The sequence below is a fragment of the Exophiala oligosperma genome, assembly GCF_000835515.1.
Source record: "Exophiala oligosperma strain CBS 72588 unplaced genomic scaffold supercont1.2, whole genome shotgun sequence".
In the NCBI taxonomy this organism is placed as follows: domain Eukaryota; kingdom Fungi; phylum Ascomycota; class Eurotiomycetes; order Chaetothyriales; family Herpotrichiellaceae; genus Exophiala; species Exophiala oligosperma.
In genome coordinates, this window is record NW_015622819.1 from 3085448 (window position 1) to 3102832 (window position 17385).

A 17385-nucleotide genomic window follows, 5' to 3' on the forward strand; every position below is an offset into this window, starting at 1 on the left:
GTCTTGCAAGTACAAGAGTCAGGAAGCAGACCAAATACGCCTCACAATACGCCTTGCTCATAATGTCATCTCTATTGGTATCCTGCATCATCATCATTGTCCACTGGCTTATTTCTTCCCACTCTTCTTGATCCCTTGCTGACCGGCGTTCATGGGGCCCTTGCCTTTTGCCTTCTCGGCCATTTCCTTTCGGGCTTTCGCATCTGGAGAAGCGGGTCAGAGATATTCTGTTGAAGAGACGCAGCAAAATTCACGCACCCGCTGCTTGTTTGGCCTTGAATGCCATTTCATCGTCATCTAGGTCTTTCTTGTCTTTTTTAGGTGCCTTTAGAGGCTTGACTTTGCCGCCTATTCGAGGGGTCAGACTGAGTCAAAAGGGGCGTAGACTGTGCCGTTCACAAACCTTCTCGACTTTGGCCACCCATTTTGATTGTATACACTTGAAGTTGCTCGAGGTTGAATAAAAGTGAAGAGGTAGGGTTGTCGAGCGCAATTGTGCTGGGTGAGACTTCGAGTACTTTTGCCTGCTGATTCTCGACCGCCGCGCAGCAACTTTCGCTGCAAAAGACTTGGCAATTCTCGTACTCGTACAGTCGCTTACATAATCACATCACCTCAGGCCCTCTCAGTCTTCTTCAGTCTACATCATAGGACGCTGCGGAAGCATGGAGATTGGAGTTATCTTATTCTCTTTGACGGATGGCTGCGAGTTTCGGACAAATAGTACGATCCAATAGTACTCCCAGGAAGGACTATATGACGAGCCAGTATGGATCTGGGTCGAGGTCTTCCCCTTGTCACCGGTGCGAGAAGAAGCTTCAATGGCTGCTGGACGTGTAGACTGCGGCGAAAAAAGTGTGATGAGAGTCCTCTCACATGCGATGCCTGTACGGCATTGCACATCACTTGCCACTACTCTCAGGAGAAACCGGATTGGATGGATGGGGGTCTGAGACAGAAGGAGATGGCTGAGCAGATCAAGCGCGAGGTCAAAGGAAATGCTCACCTCCGGCCTGTGCAGCGTTCTGCCCACCTTCCTGGAGGCTATTCTTCGCTCGCTGATTCTGGCCCTGAGAGTCTCGAAGACAACACTGAACTTCTCAATGGAATGCAGCTACACGATGGGGCTCCGACGACCTCGCCATTGCGTAATGCTGACTGCACCTCTGCCCACACAAATGCCCCGAAAACAGCAACGTTTGAACGATCTGACACGGTTCTCCTCACGTTCTACCTCGATTACTTGTTTCCCTTCCTGTTTCCATTTTATCGGCCCTCGCCCCTACAAGGTGGCAGAGCTTGGATCTTGGAAATGATGATAAGCCGACCAGTAGTTCGACAAGCAACACTTTGTCAGAGCGCATATTTTCTATCTCTTGCTCACGAGGCAGCAAACCACTCTGTGGACTGGGATACAGTACTAACACGTACGAGAGATGCTTTCGAAGTGCTGAGACGGTCGCTGCAGCTTATGAGCGGCTCGGACATCTCAGAACATCTGCACGGGGCTGTGCGAGTCATGGCAAGTATCATGCAGGTGCAGCGTTTTGAAATTGCTCTGTTGAGTTTTGACAACTGTAGGGCGCATTTGAATGCCGCATTGTCACTCTTCAAACAGCTCCTCGACACTAGCAGTTCTGGTGGAACAGAAGGAATCAGGTCAAACTTCGATGCCTTCATGCATAAACTGGGACCATCCACATGGATCTTGCCTGCGCAATGTATTCAAGTTCCAAGTGCCGAGCAGTCCGCTTTTCGCTTCTCATCTAGCCTTTTGTTCTTGGACGACATCATCGCAAGTACGGCTCTCCAGGAGGAGCCCGCACTCTATACGTTTCATCGAAGCCTTTTGACTTCGAATGACGGGCTCGAGCCGCCCATACAGCTCGAGACTGCCATTGGATGCGAGAACTGGGTGTTTCTGGAGATCGGCAAGGTGGCTGTTCTAGACGCTTGGAAACAACGATGTAAGAAGACGGGTACCCTAGATGTCATCGAACTGGTCCATCGAGCTACAGCAATCAAAGACGGCTTGACAGCGCACCTGACAGACCTGGAAAGGAGGTCAAGGGACATGCAGGGAGGAGGAAACGATCTGATTGACATTTTTACAGTGGACTGCCACCACCAGTTCCAGGCACCACCGAGCCAGACGTCACTGATTACACGTGTGTGGGCTCACGCGGCCTTGATTTATCTGTGCCTTGTTGTGTCAGGATGGCAGCCAGCCAGTGTCGATATTCGATATCACGTGTGCCGTTCAATCGAACTGCTCACATTTCATATGCCCTCGCCAACGTTGCTGCGTACTATGGTATGGCCCTTCTGCGTGACAGGCTGCCTTGCAGAGCCAGCTCAGGAAACTCAACTACGTGGCATAGTTGAAAATCTCCAACCGCCCACGATTTTCGGCACGGTACGAAAAGCAGTAGAGATCATGGAAAGTGTTTGGCGCAAAAGAGAAACCGTTGAGATCACAAATTTCGACCTTGCTACATGCCTCAGAAATGGAGGTGATCTTGTGTTGTTGGTATAGACGAACATTCAGAGAAGTGATTCTCAAGCACTCCATTGTACCAGAGGCAAGTCAATATTCATATCATACGTGTTTATAGCATTGATATTAATGTGTTGCGACAGAGCCCATTACTTGAACTGGACATAACCTTTGTCCTTGACAAAGGTGGCATGCCACGGAACGTTGCCTGCGTGATCGGCCAGCTGTACATAAAAGTCAGCATGGGCCGACCCATCGAGCTGCTGCCCCTTCATCTTGCCATCCTCGTAATGCTCGTCGGCGTAAAAGAAGCTGATCATACAAACTGTCAGACTCCGCTTTTCTCATCGAAACCTCGAGAATTACCTACCGGATGCCTTGTGAAGAGTACAAGCTGTCAGCGGTACCAAGCCAATATGCCGAAGCTGACTTGCCAACGCCTAGATCCAACATCATGGGAACAGGAAGGATCGTGGCGTTCAGGGCGTTGCCGGTATATATGAAGGTCTTCTTAGTGTCCTTGGGAAGTGCCGCCCACGCAGACACCGCCTGTTGTGCCGCAACCCAAGGGCTGACGGTATTGATGTTGAGATCCTTGGTCATCATACCGGCCGTGATCGAGAAGAGATCGTCTTTGGCCGGGGGTGGAGTGAGTGCTGCAGCATTGTAGACAACCACGGTCGGCGCGGCATGAAACTCGGCCTTCACGGCATCGAACAGCGCCGGGATTGAATCGGGATTGGCAAAGTCAGCCTTGAGGGAGAGATATCCTTCATTCGTCTTGGCCCCGGTTCCATTTCTGGATGCAACGGCAACCTTGTAGCCACTGCTGAAGAATTTCGCGGCAACAGCAGCACCAACTCTGGGCCCGGAGCCGAGAATGAGAACGATCGGACTGGCTGCCATTTTTGGAACGTTTTCTTTTGGAGCAATTTGCGATTGAGGAAAGCTGCTGGGTAAGTGTTGAGGAGACAAAAGTTGATTCAGCGTTTTCAATGTCTTCAAATGGTCATTTATACCAGATGAGGCCAGCTTAGATACCCTTATTCACGGAGCTGTTTCACTGATCTTCTTCGAGCGAGCATTTCTAAGCAGGTACGGAATGCCATGGTACCGAGAACGCGGTCGATGTGTATGGCATCCCATCCGGGTAGACATTCATATCCGCATTCACGATGCTTAGGACGCTATTTGCTGTGCACAGGCTTGATTTTTGAGGCTCGCGAAGACTGGGCACGTCGAGACCCACAAGCCGCGCGCGATGATCCGCTGGGCAAAAAAAACCGGTAGAGAAATTGACCCACAAAGGTCTGGGGCTCACCAGGGCTGAGAGCGACCGCGCGCGGCAAGAATTCGAAGCCATCATCATGTTAGGCTAGTTACCATCTTGTGCATTGCTGAACGACTAATCATTCTCCAGCTGCGTCATCCACGGCGTACACCACATTCTCGTTCTCAATTTTCTGACATCGTCATTGGCTACAACGCGCATCAGCATATGGCCAGGCTATGGCTGGGATGATTTCTTTTTGAAATCTGTGCAAGAATCGCTCCATTGTGAAAGATGTCAAGCCGCAGGGATGCAAAGACGCGCGGTAAGACATTACAAAGCACAATTTTGGACTTCATTGTAGAACGCACCCTGTCACCTTTCAATGGCCAGGCCATGTGCTGGGTGCTCAGAATCTCGAGTGCGCCGTTATCAAGTCGGTGACCGGCTGTAGTAAATCTCGAGACAGAGAAACAAGCCCTGATGAGTGTACGGCAGGTATTGTTATTTTGTTGCTTTGCTCTGTTGAGCTTGTTCATTCCTCGTGTTTATCTTCCGTTCCAACTCTACACAGGCAGCATCTGGCAAGCCACTTCTCAAATAGCTACCTACATCTTTGGCACGATGGAGGCCAGCACTCTTTCGCGAATGCCAGTCTACTTCTTGGGCATTGGTGGTCCCAATTTCATGGAAGATACCGAACACCCCGCCTACGCTCAGTTGGCCGTAGTTGGCCGAGAGATCACGACACGGGTCAAACCGAAGGCGGTCGTCGTTTTCTCTGCGCACTGGCAACACAGTCCGAACAAGATTGGAATCAATGTCGCCGAGAAAACCGACCTCATCTACGACTTTTACGGCTTTCCGCCTCACTATTATGAATACGACTATCCGAACGAAGGCAGCCCTGAGGTTGCTCAAAAGGTCATTGATAGACTAACGGTCGGGGGAATGCAAGTGGAGGGTGTGAAGCGAGGTCTCGATCATGGCGTCTGGGCTGGGTTCATGGTTGGTAGGTAGAATGGCTGGGAGAGCGAATGTGTGGCTACTAATATCGATACTCGAATAGCGTTCCATCCGAAGACGAACCCCTTGAATGTGCCAATTGTCCAAGTTTCGTTGTACGACAATGATGATTGGGAGCAACATTACCGCATTGGACAAGCATTGGAAGGTCTGCGGGACGAAGGAGTTCTGATCATTGGTGCTGGGATGGCTGTTCACAATCTGAGAGACTTTCGGGCCATGAGAACGAGTGGTAAGAGCAATACGATGCCGTAAGTTGAGAGTCCTTCTAGTATAACCACACCAAAAGGTCAATCTTGCTAATGAGCTTTAGGTATGCACTCAGCTTTGACGATGCCTTGAAAGATGCTGCCACAGCCGAGCCCGAGCGGCGTCAGGGAAGAATGTCTGCTTTGATGAAAAGGCGTGATGCAAGAGAAGCACACCCTAGTCTAGAGCATATACTTCCCATGCATATAAGTGCAGGTGCCGCAGGCTCAGATGTAGGCGAGCGACTGTGGACTCTTTCTGAGAAGAGTTTGAGCTGGGCACAGTATCGCTTTGGGAGCGTTCCCGCAGCGTGAGGGTAGGTTTCTAGAAGCAGGGCATGCTGATTCTAGATTCCGGATGCTACAATCGATCAAGAGGCGAGGATAGTGACCACCACGTAGATTTACGAGCATGCGAAACGAGCGCTTGTTGATATAGTAGTAACTCCGTACAGTCGGCATAGTTTCCTTTTTTTAGCTAGTTCCTCTCGCTAGCCTCGTTTGCCTGCGATTTTGAATACCACGTCACAAGGCTTTGACGACTTCTTCGCCAACGCATATCAAAATCTACGCAGTCCACACGCAGAATCTGTGGTTGTTTTAAACGAGGATCTGCAATCACTTGTATGGATAGTTGAGAAGGAACAAGGACAGGACGACACCGGTCGGGCTCTACAACCGCAAAGTCCTTTTCATCTCAGGATCCTTGGCTAACACTTTTGATCACTTGAAGATTAGGTGTCAGTCCGTGTCCAGGGCTCGATATCATCCTCATCATGGCATCAAGGTCGCTGAGTCATTCTGACGGCGAGGTGTCGAGTACAGATTCCGAGGCGAAGGCAAAGATCATACCGTCTTCCCACAATAACAGCAAAGTTGACCGTCATATCAGACCCTTTTCTACCACCGCACCTAGATCGCGTCGATCACGTTCGAGATCTCCCTACCGAGCTCCTAGAGGCGAGAAGCGACCGCGGGACTACGATTCTCCGAGGAACAGGCCGAGAAATGATCCGCGAACGTTTTCTGTGAGATACGACGAGGCTAGAGGCCATCGCCGAAACACAACCTACGAAGAGCGAGGCTCAAAGCGGTCTAGAACATATTCACGCAGTCGCAGTCGAAGCCGCTCACCGTATCGACGTGCAAAGTACGATGATGGTGAAAGAGCACAGGCGAAGAAAGCCGCAGCTACTTCCGGTAGGAGCGATGCAGAGCCGCGCCCGCCCCGTCAAGTTGACACCGGTGAAATGCGAACAAGCAGGCAAGGTACTCCCTCGGACGTCAAGCATCAGCACATCTGGGAAACTGGCACTCCTTCAACCCAATCCTTGACTGACGGGCCAGGATCGAGCAGAGATCTACCTAGTGATGCTAATGCTGCAACGCCAGAAGTCGTTGACGAAGCCGAGGAACCCAAGGTAGTTGATGAAGCGGCTCTCATCGAACAACGTCGCAAGCGTCGAGAAGCTATCAAGAACAAATACAAAAGCCAGGCTACCCCTCTTCTCGTTCAAGCATTACACACGGGCGCGGAGGCGAAAATCGGTAGTCCTGCCCCAGAAAGTTATCCTACCACTCCAGGACGTTCCGGTAAGTGGCTATCCTCGCTGTCTCATTGTTGTCTAACGAAATTTTCAGAATCTCCGCCCTCCACTCCTCGAACCCCGAAGGAAGTATCAGCGCCGCAGTCTCCTGCCGAGCTCAGTTTTGATGTCGACGTTGAAATGAGTAATCCTGCTAGAGGCACCCCACCCACTGATGGACCGTCGGCGGCGGACTACGATCCTACGGCGGATATGGAAGAAGAACGCGCACGCCATGACAAGAGATTGTTCAAGGAGGACGATAAATCACTTACTAAAGCAGATGAGCAGGCTGTTGAACATGCCCAGGAGTCCGCTGCGTCTGGTCCCAAGAAAAAAGATGAATTCGACATGTTTGCCGATGAGGATGATGACGATATGTTCGCAGAGGCCCCCATGAAACCGAAGGCAGAGGCGCAGACTGCTCAAGCACTTGATGTCAATCTCATGGATAACTGGGATGATCCCGAAGGATATTACATCACAATACTTGGTGAGCTGATTATGGGTCGTTACCATGTAACACAAAATCTCGGTCGGGGAATGTTCTCATCCGTCGTTCGAGCCACCGACAGGCAGTCGGGCAAGCCGGTAGCTATCAAAATCGTTCGAAACAACGAGTCTATGAGAAAGGCCGGTATCAAAGAAATTGACATACTCAAGGACATCGCAGCCAATGATCCAGAGGACAAGAAGCATGTCATTCGTCTGGAACGTTCTTTTGATCACAAAGGTCATTTGTGCATGGTGTTCGAAAGCCTTTCAATGAATCTGCGAGAAGTGCTCAAGAAGTTTGGAAGAGATGTCGGCCTCAACATCAAGGCCATCCGAGCCTATTCTCAGCAATTATTCTTGGGATTGAGCTTGTTGAAAAAATGTCAGTATATCCATGCTGATCTCAAGCCAGACAACATCCTCGTCAATGAAGCCAGAAGCACTCTCAAAATTTGTGATCTCGGATCAGCCTCCCCCATCACCGAGAACGCAACGGCACCTTATCTCGTCTCTCGATTCTATCGAGCACCAGAAGTCATTCTTGGCATTCCCTATGACTATGGTGTAGACATGTGGTCAATCGGGTGCACGTTGTTCGAGTTGTACACTGGAAAGATTTTATTCACCGGTCGAAACAACAACGGCATGTTGAAAGCGATCATGGATTGTCGAGGCAAGTTTCCACATAAATTGCTGCGGAGAGGTGCCTTGACCTATGACTACTTCGACGACCTGCTCAATTTCCGAGCTCAAGAGGTCGACAAGGTGACTGGTCGAACCCTAGTACGCATGATAGACATCAAGCCGAAGCCGGTTAAGGACTTGAGATCGAGGTTGATGCCAAAGGACAAGCGAATGAACGAACAAGAGAGAAAGGAACTGGAATTATTCACTGATCTACTGGACAAATGCTTGGATTTGAGACCTGAGAAACGGATCACGCCCATGGACGCCCTTAAGCACCCATTTATCTTGAGAACCAAAGGATAGGCCTGTCTGGCCTTGCCAAACGACATTCTGCACCGTTAGATGAAACGATTCTGCGTGATTGGTTCCTGACACAACTGGCTAATATTGCATGTATGGATTGGTATCAAACAAGAGCTGCATTTTCCGCTTTAGCTACCTAAGATGGTGTGACGGCTTTGATGGAGACTAAGTGCTACCTAACAGTTTTAATCACGAGCACCAGCAGTGTATGCAATGGACAACATATTCAGGTTGATATCAATAAGATACGAGACAAGTCAAGTAATGATAGATAGTCCTGGAGACTGTGGGCAGTTTTGTTTCTTTTGCTTTTTTCCCCCGGTTGGCCCTCCATATTTTCCCCTTGCCACTTTCATTTTCGACCACCTCTCTTGACCTACAGAGATGGCTGGGACTTGTTGTATTTTGATTTCCGATGTGTCGGTAACAAAACGTGCCTTTGATAACACGACGAGCCGTTGGTGTGTATTTGGGGAATGTATTGTAGGTTTGTAATAGTTAAAAAGAAGGGTTCCCCGGCAGTTTTCTCCCTCGGAGCTCTCGATCAAAGTGCCTGTGCGGCATCCTTTCCAGCGATACGACCAAAGGTGAGGGATCGTAGGACGCTCGTTGCCGGTGGGTCTGTATTCGAGAACGGATGTCAGGTATGTATACTGACGGTACTCGTACTCGAATTTTACTCGTCGTCGTGACGCAAAAGGGCATATGTGGTATGCTGTTGATATAGCGTATTCAGTAGACTCTTGTACTCACACTGTTTGTTATATCTCGGTCAGCATCATGTAGTGTAGAGGGTTTTGTCTAGGTTCGAGGGGGCTGTTAGGTGTTATTCTCACCTCGTTATAAAATAGTCCACTCAATTCACCAGATGCATAGAGTCCTGTCGATGATCAACTTGCGTGTAACGGGAGGGAGTGTAAACGGTCATGGAGTACGTACCTGGAATAGGAACCCCAGTCGTCGACAAGACTCGAGAGTCAAGGTCGCACTTCAACCCGCCGTATGTAAATGTCAACTGAGCCTTCATGGGATATCTTCGATGAGGTGACTAAGTCAGTGTTGATGATGACAACGATGACACCGAGCGGGTGGGGGCGGGCATGATGCTTTTCAAGGCAGAATTGATGGTCTTTCGAGCGACAGAGCATCCGTGAAACTTGATATTGCTTTGCTTACCCGTAAAATGGAGGCGCGTCGATGGGTTGTGCCCAATTCGTCTTGTCGGGAGACAATCTACCAACATCACGTAGAAAAAGTGTTAGTTTAGGTATCTTGGGTGGGTAACTTCTCGCTGAGCACTCTCTATGAAGGGAGGTGAAGCTTCTGGGGAGAAGTGACGATGGGCAATCAATTGTCTTGTCAACTGTACCCTGTTGTACGTTTACCATCCAACTTCATGAGATCGAATTCGTTTTTGTTGATCCTGGGAATTGTCAGAATGATTGACTAGAGAGTATGTTCGATGGAAAAAGGGCGATGAGAAATGAACTTACGCTGCATTGAATTCGTCCACGGTCTTTTTCAATTCCTTTGGATCTAGCCCAAGTTTCTCGGCTAGACCTTCGATCGTGTCGCTTTGCTCTGGTTCCTTGTCAGTCGTGTCGTAAACCCACCCTGGACGGAACCGGTCCATGATTGTCTTGTCGGTGATGCTGTTGGTATTGGCGTTGTCGTGTCAGTGTACAAGAACCGAGAAAGATGGACGAGGAGTCGAGGACTATCGTACAAATATGATTGTTGATTTTGATCCCTCCACGTCTCAAGTGCGATCATTTCAAAGGTCGAGAAAAGACTAGTAAGTACGCGATATGTCAATATCTGTATGTCGGACTCTGTGTACTAGGCATGATATGGACTTACTGTCTCTTTCCTTCGTCATAGAATCTCTTGCAGTTCCTGTGACAAGTTAGTTGTTTGGTTGTACGGCCAGTCGAGAGATAGAGGAAGATCGAACTTGTTAACGACGATACCATAGTTGTGTCCCCAGATGACAGCGTCGGGTTTGGTGGCTCTCGTATCGACCAATTCGCACTGAAATGTTGTTGAATGTTTGGTCAGCGTACATAACAGGAATCTCCCCTGTCATGACCGTGCTTCAGTGTTCAGCCTTTACTTACGTGCATTCCACTCATTGACCCTGCTACCTGTAAACAGTGAGTGAGTAAATTGATCCCAGCTTCACCCCTGGTGTTTCCGGTTGCTCTTTCTTACCGCCGCTCCGACTTCCAAACCCATCTTCAGGCCAAAACCTGTGTTGTACTTCAACCCTGGAGCAATGAGTTCGAGGTGCTCGGTCCGTGGTCCGACATATTTGCCCAGCCTACCAATCATCAGGATTCAGTACGCAATGGTCTCGAAGGAGGAAGTGCGCATACATTTCGCGATTGCCTTCGAACCCTCCACAAGCCAGCATGACCTTTTTGCTGCGGACCTTTGTCAAGAGGCCATCGGACTTTCGAACTTGGACTCCGCAGACAGTACCGTTGTCTTCTGTCAGGAGGTGTTCGGCTTGTGTCTCCCACATGATATTGGCGCCGTCGAATGTCCGAATGTGGTCGAACAATGCATTGACTATGGCATGTCCGCCGCCCTAAACCTCAGTCAGAGAGTTGAATGCCGTGGTATTGCTGATCGATTGACCTCAGGAAAGACGAAATGTTGATCTGGTGGTTTGTCAGTACAGATGGACACAGATGCGAGGAGCAACCGCATGTGAACTTACTGGTATTGAACTCTAGAAGCACATTCTTCTCATCATGATGGTTGAGTTTGACTCCATCTGTCCGGATTAAGTATCGCATGGGGCTCTGTTAGGTCGTCATCTCTTACGATCAAGCAGATACTGTGCCGTTATTGGCACTTCTTTCTCCATCTTTGCGCAGTACTCTTGGTCGGCGAGACCATTGCTGGGTTTTGGTCAGTATTGCCTCTGATCTTTTTGGTCAATAGCTAACCTGACACGCTGTGAACAGATTAGTACGGCCCGAGCGATGCCAGGGAGAGCTTGCCTTCATTTCATGTTTCCAATCCAAGTCGAAATTGTTATCTGCAAGTATGAGAACCGATTCACTCCATGTTGCACTCGAGGCAAACCTTTGTCCAATCTGAGATACGCCATGGTCCATCTGAACGGATTCAGTTCAGAGAGTTTCCACGACGATTTCAACAACTCACCTGCTTGCGCCACATCGTTCTCCCTCCTTGCCGGCCTCGATCAAGGCAACTTTGCCTTTCTTGCCGAGTTTCTTGCATTCTTCAAGAAAATTCAAGGTTGTCATGGATCCCTAACCATGATTGAGCGTGTTATCCATACATACGCTGCTGACGAGAGCATACGGCAAACCCACTTCCCACCACAACGAGATCGTATACCTCCGTACCTGAGCCGGTGAGGCTGCTCACCACTTCGCTGACGAAAGACATGATAAGAGACGAAAGACTTCGGACCTCGTTTATGGTCTTCGTAATGATCAACGGCAACTACAGGACAACGAAATGAACAAAGATAACATTGCATGCTGTGGTCTTCATCCCAACTACTTTTCAACTCACGAAACTACCCCTCAGCACCGTGGATCGGGGGAAAACAACATCGAATCCCCGCAACGAATGGCAATGCGCTGTAAAGCATGGGCGAACCGCTCTGGACAAGCAAAGGCAGTGCTGGAGATGATACGAGTACCCCGCAAGAGAACTGGACCCAGGTAAGAATCGCACGTCACATAGTCGACGATGTTGATCGACCGTGCCAGACAGGAAGCAACATTTGGAGCATTTGGAGAGGGACTCATCTAGCTCTTAAGCAACCCGAGGGTAAAGTAAGCCCAAAGGTTTGGTCGTTGGAGGAGTGTCTTTGGTGATATCTCACAGCCCTGAAGTCGACGGACCGATGGAACCTTGGTTGGGAAGATACATCAACTCCGAAATTGCGCATGCTCCTCGTCATGCAGATACACAAAAACAGTCAAGTATATCGAGACCTGGGTCTGGCAAATGAAACCCTCGCAGGACATCTGTCTATTTCGTTACATGCTGACCAGGCCATGCAAAGGCGGTCAGGTGCGTCTACTGTTCAAATCATGCAGACCGCTGTCGTTATCAGCCCACCGAGTCGGACCATTCGGACAGTTATTATTAATGTTTGCCCACCAGTCCAAAACACAAGCCCCAGTGTCTTACCAACCTCGGCTTTTGTGGTTCTCCTCAAGCGTTGTTGTTGACTGGGGTGCTTTTCTACGGACGCCCCGCAGTGATTTGCGAAAGCTATCAACGACGTATTGCATTTGATGCTCACAAGGCACCAGTAGCCTACAGATCCACCCCTCGCATCATCAAAGGTTGCCATCTTTTCTCCCTGCGAGCACGTACATACCGAGTCGTTTATTGGTGTCAGCATGGATCGATTCGATACGACTTCTCACACTCCCGCTTCCCGAGTAACGGTACCAGGTCGCTTGCCAGATTCCTGACTCGAATATCATGATACGCGCCCTACCTAGGTATAAGTTATGCCAAAGGCCATGCTCGGTGGACGGTCGTTCCGTTCACTTCCTGATCGGTAAATGTACTAGTATATCTCTACCCCTTCAAATAGAGCCATCTTTCCTTCGCAGTCTTTGAACCTTCTGGTTGTTTTGATTGTTTTGAATTGCCTTGTCGCCTTGTGCCAGAAATTTCCAATCATGGCAGATAACAATCTTTCCACCGGAAGTATTGTCCATTGCGATGCTCTCATCATCGGCGCCGGCTTCAGTGGCATATCCATGCTCTACCGCCTACGCAAGTTGGGACTCAACACCAAGATCTTCGAATCGGGGAGTGGATTCGGGGGAGTCTGGTACTGGAACCGGTACCCCGGGGCACGGGTGGACTCTGAATGGCCTTACTACCAGTTGAACATCCCCGAGGTCTACCGCGACTGGAAATTCAGCGAGAGGTTCCCCGGCCACGAGGAGATCCGAGCGTACTTTGACCACGCCGACAAAGCCCTCGACCTGAGAAAGGACGTCGAGTTCAACGCCCACGTCGTCGACACGCAGTGGAAGGACGGGAAGTGGACCGTCAAGACCGACCAGGGCCAGGTCGCCCAGAGCAAGTACCTGATCTTGTGCTCTGGCCTGCTCCACCGACGGCACGTGCCCGACTTCCCCGGGCTGGACAAGTTCCAAGGGGTCATCCACCACACGGGGTTCTACCCGGACAAGTTGAGCGTCCAGGGGAAGAGAGTGGCCCTCATCGGCGCCGGAGCCACGGCGGTACAGGTGACGCAAGAACTGTCCAAGGAGGCCGACCAGCTCACCATCTTCATGCGCCGCCCGAGTCTGTGCCTGCCGATGGGTCAGAGGCGCATCGACGACCAAGAGCAGAGGGGGTGGAAGGCGTTTTATCCGACCTTGTTCCGCGAGGGCCGCAAATCGGGGGCCGGCTTCCCGAGCATCAAGGGGACCTGCGGCGTCAACGACGTCTCGGACGAGGAAAGAGAGAGGTACTGGGAGGAACTGTGGGGGATGGGCGGCTTCAACTTCATCACCGCAAACTACCTCGACATTTACGTGGACAAGGAATCGAACCAAAAGGTCTACGACTTTTGGGCCAAGAAGACCAGGCAGAGGATCAAGGACCCCCGAAAGCGAGACCTCATGGCCCCGAAAGAGGCCCCTTACTATATCGGGACGAAACGTGCCCCCCTGGAACAGGATTACTACGAGTGTGTCGATCGGGACAACGTCGACATTGTCAACATGAACGAAGAACCCCTCGAGACTTTCAACGAGAAGGGCCTACTTTTGAAAAATGGGAAACAAATGGATTTTGACATGGTTATTTTGGCAACTGGATTTGATTCATTTTCCGGATCGTAAGTTTGACACACAAAAAAAACCTGAAAAAATTGAAACCCCTTTCGAGGGTCTGTTGTAACTTACATTGGTTTACTTTCTAGATTGACACAAATGGGCCTCAAGAATAAAGATGGAGTCGACATCAAGGATGTCTGGAAGGACGGTATCAGAACTTACTTGGGAATGACGTTCAACGGGTTTCCTAATGCATTTATGATTTATACACCTCATGGTATGACCCTTTTGCCCTTTGTTTCTGGTTTGTCCTCTTTTTTTTTTTCTTGTCTTCATTTCTAATTTGTCATTGTCGACAGCACCCACCGCCCTCTCCAACGGCCCGACCATCATCGAGATGCAGTGCGACTTTGTCGTGTCGATGATTGAGAAACTCGAAGAGTCCAAAGCCAAATCCGTCGAACCCACCCGAGAGGCCGAGGACAACTGGGACGACATGATTGACAAAATGAACAAACCCACGCTTTTCCCGTTGACCAACAGTTGGTGGACGGGCGCGAACATCCCCGGAAAGAAGGTCCAGATGTTGACCCACATCGGCGGGATCGACAACTATGAACTCCAGTGTAGAGATACATTGGACGGGTTCAAGGGGTTCGACGTCGTGTACTAAAAACACAGTGACTTCACAAAGTGACAAAATCACACCAATCACAATACGGTATACCTGATACGGAAATCCCAAATTGTCCGCTCGAGAGAGTCAGGGCGATGCAGTTGAGTGCGGCGGCGGTGATGATGCGGTATGATACAGGGTAACATGGTACACCGTGGGGAAGAGTACGATATGCTCCTGAGTATTATCATCTAGACTCTAAGCCCTAAAGACATGGTGACGCGGTACATGATGTCGATAGCTTTGATTTATACTCCGTACGGGTAGAGAGGATAATATAGCATAATAATCTCAATCTCAATCTCAATCTCAATCACAATCTCAATGACTTCGCCCAAGGTACTTATCTAATACAATCTCTACATCTTTGGCTGTGGTAGTGGCATCCAAAACCATCAATATATGCTGGTCAGGTCGGACGAGTAGACCTCCAGCCTTGTCAAGTCCAGACGAAGCCAACCACCCGTCCGCACCGGGCCCGACGACTTCAAAGTCTCGACCTAGACGATAACTTTTGACTCCAGGAACGCTGTCCAGATTGCCCAACAAGGTAAACTTGTCAATGTCGCAGAGGTCAAGGGTACTGTGTTGTCGAAGTTGGATGTCGTCGGCGGAAAACTCGTCCACGTACGATACATCTACCGGCGCCAGATTCGGTTTGGTGCTGCTTTGTTGACGCAAAAGACGTATCCATGCATGAGGTAACCTTGCGCCGACCGCGAAGCTGGGAACGTACTTTGATGCGTGGGGCGGGATGGATTTGTCGCCGTAAACGTAGCCAATGTGAAGTGCAAGCTGGACACGTATTCCTTTAGTACAGGGAAAAGAAGCAAGGAAGGGGACCGCACTGGAAAACTCACATTATCAAAATGTTCTCTCTGTGCCTCGATCCCCTCATCAATCTCTCTTTTCTTGTCCGGATCACCAAGTGAAGCGTAAAGGTTTCGTCTGGCTCGGACCGCATCTTCTCCGATCCCCAACGTCTTGAGCAGGCCAAAAATTTGTTTCCCATTCTTCACACTCTGTATCGAATTCACAATGGCGACTTGTCGTCTTTCTTCGTCATAAGAGTCGAGGAGCCGCTCAGACGCTTTACCCTGGAGGACCAATGCGATCTTGTACGCGAGATTGTGGACGTCGCCCAGTCCCGAGTTCAGTCCGAGACCGCCGGTGGGCGGGAAGGAATGTGCTGCGTCGCCGGCCCTGTTCAGACACGTCAACAGACCGGTTACAATTATCGACACAACGGATATCGGTTCAGATAGTCGTCCCCAACTTACAAAAAAACGTTGCCTTGTCTGTAGAATCTCGCTACTTTTCGACTGAGCACCCAAGGCCGGTAGCTTAGAACGTCAAAGGGAATATCCTTCCCAATTGCACTTGTGACGGTTTGACGACATAGTTCTTGGTTCCAGCTCTCTACCGGTTGTTTGGTCGCCTGGAGAACGGTCAGAGGCTGTAATGAAAGGCTCGGTCAGCAGGAAAATCCAGGAACTCACGTCAAAGTTGCTGATCAGGACCGAGTTTCCTGATAGATCGTAGGCAATGATGAATCCAGACGCTAGAGGGTCGGCAATCCAATGTAGCATGCCGACTCGATTTCCAACGATAGGACGCAAGTTGGCATTGAAATGGATGGTCATCATTGTTTCATCTGCATAACATACATGGTTAATTGATGCGCCTGGGATGAACGTTTGTCAGGTTGCTAATTGGGCTATCTCACATGAGTCTTCTCCATCACTTCCGATACCTAGGCCTGTGCGTACTTTACTCCTCGCCCCGTCACATGCGATGAGGTATTTGGAGCGAATCTGGAATTGATGGCCTGTTGTACGCTCCTCTACGGTCGTTATAACTGCCTGAAAGCCGTCCTCCGCCGAAGTCAGTATTAAGAGGCTTCTCGTGGCGCAGCGACTTGCTTACCTGACGTAGTGAAATGAAAGATACGCCCCTTCGAATGTCGACGTTCGAGTCCTTGGCTAGCACATCTGTCAAATATTGTTCAAAGGCTGGCTGAGGAATGTTGTGGATCATCTTTAACGGGTCAGTCTGTATGAAGTCCGAGAGAAGAGTCGCAGATCACCTCAGGCGTGTATCGCAGCACATCGACATCCATCCTCTCGTATGGCAAGACACCGATAGTTTGGCCGCTTAGGTTCGTGACGAAGTTTACCCAGTAGGCGTCACGCCTTTGGGTGCCCAGTTGACGAATTTTAGCAACATCCAGGTGTGATTGTCGGCATATTTCAAGCGATCTTGGAGATAAAGCATGGGCTTTGGGTGCACCCAATCTTTCGGGATACCTCTCGACGATCAAACATTTGACTGTTTACCCGTTAATTCTCGTCACCAAGAGGGTGGAAGATTATGACCTCCCAGCTGAGAAAGTAGATGCGCCTGAAAAAGACCAGCAGGTCCACCTCCAACAATGAGAACCGGGACATCTATGTTGTAAGCGTCGTGTTCGTGTACTACGAACGAGCTCGGACGTTGGTCGGGATTGGTAGCATCCATGGATTCCAGCATTTCGAAGTTGATAGGTCGGATTCAACGATGTTCTGCAATCTGGGACTAGCGGGATTTGATTTTCTGACCAGTTCGCACACAGGTTTCAAGTAGTGATATCGCGGATTCGGATATTCCATAGGGCAGACTGTAATAGTATATGTTCCATTGACTCGAAGAATGTGGTGGAGAGACTGGCGGAGAAGTAGATTGTGGAGAAAGGGGACATTGCGGCGGGGAAGGCAACGCACAGTGATTCCCCATCGATACCCGTCTCTCCTCAAGCGTAGCTCA

At 49.9% G+C, this 17385-nt stretch overlaps 5 protein-coding genes across 8 annotated transcripts; 2 read left to right on the forward strand and 3 right to left on the reverse strand.

Moving 5' to 3' along the window:
• Positions 1–108: 108 nt before the first annotated feature.
• PV06_02512 (uncharacterized protein) lies at positions 109–425 on the reverse strand (the record flags this gene model as incomplete). The annotated part of the gene is made up of 3 exons (XM_016403207.1): positions 109–203; positions 259–348; positions 404–425. 3 exons carry the CDS (start codon positions 423–425, stop codon positions 109–111), a joined length of 207 nt encoding a protein of 68 aa, XP_016267104.1.
• Positions 426–769: 344 nt separating this feature from the next.
• On the forward strand, positions 770–2544 carry PV06_02513 (uncharacterized protein; the record flags this gene model as incomplete). The annotated part of the gene is made up of 1 exon (XM_016403208.1): positions 770–2544. One exon carries the CDS (start codon positions 770–772, stop codon positions 2534–2536), a length of 1767 nt encoding a protein of 588 aa, XP_016267105.1. The 3' UTR covers positions 2537–2544.
• A 3057-nt stretch (positions 2545–5601) lies between these two features.
• Positions 5602–8411, forward strand: PV06_02514. Of its 4 annotated transcripts, XM_016403212.1 has the most exons (4): positions 5602–5705; positions 5775–5880; positions 5934–6634; positions 6683–8411. In XM_016403212.1, exons 3-4 carry the CDS (start codon positions 6292–6294, stop codon positions 8110–8112), a joined length of 1773 nt encoding a protein of 590 aa, XP_016267109.1. In that variant the 5' UTR covers positions 5602–5705; positions 5775–5880; positions 5934–6291; the 3' UTR covers positions 8113–8411. The 4 variants fall into 4 exon arrangements, with proteins under 4 accessions (XP_016267109.1, XP_016267108.1, XP_016267107.1 ...); XM_016403211.1 differs by having other exon boundaries at positions 5602–5880; XM_016403210.1 differs by having other exon boundaries at positions 5775–6634.
• On the reverse strand, positions 8392–11390 carry PV06_02515 (uncharacterized protein; the record flags this gene model as incomplete). Its single annotated transcript, XM_016403213.1, has 18 exons — positions 8392–8866; positions 8949–8992; positions 9052–9146; positions 9289–9345; positions 9482–9535; positions 9606–9764; positions 9839–9904; positions 9973–10008; positions 10067–10143; positions 10230–10256; positions 10324–10432; positions 10488–10702; positions 10753–10775; positions 10835–10891; positions 10942–11018; positions 11067–11074; positions 11183–11237; positions 11287–11390. 18 exons carry the CDS (start codon positions 11388–11390, stop codon positions 8789–8791), a joined length of 1341 nt encoding a protein of 446 aa, XP_016267110.1. The 3' UTR covers positions 8392–8788.
• Positions 11391–14904: 3514 nt separating this feature from the next.
• Positions 14905–17329, reverse strand: PV06_02516 (uncharacterized protein; the record flags this gene model as incomplete). Its single annotated transcript, XM_016403214.1, has 8 exons — positions 16959–17329; positions 16670–16911; positions 16510–16620; positions 16310–16457; positions 16083–16237; positions 15864–16021; positions 15444–15786; positions 14905–15378 (listed from the first exon to the last, which is right to left on the reverse strand). The coding sequence occupies exons 1-8, from the start codon at positions 17110–17112 to the stop codon at positions 14905–14907; spliced, it is 1785 nt and encodes a 594-aa protein (XP_016267111.1). The 5' UTR covers positions 17113–17329.
• Positions 17330–17385: the final 56 nt, after the last annotated feature.

What these genes read in the sequence shown, in the direction of transcription:
- PV06_02514 (XM_016403209.1), top strand. Translation starts at nt 5,818, where the DNA reads ATGGCATCAAGGTCGCTGAGTCATTCTGACGGCGAGGTGTCGAGTACA. An exon ending in TACCACTCCAGGACGTTCCG is followed by an intron (nt 6,635 to 6,682) that starts GTAAGTGGCTAT and finishes CGAAATTTTCAG; the next exon opens with AATCTCCGCCCTCCACTCCT.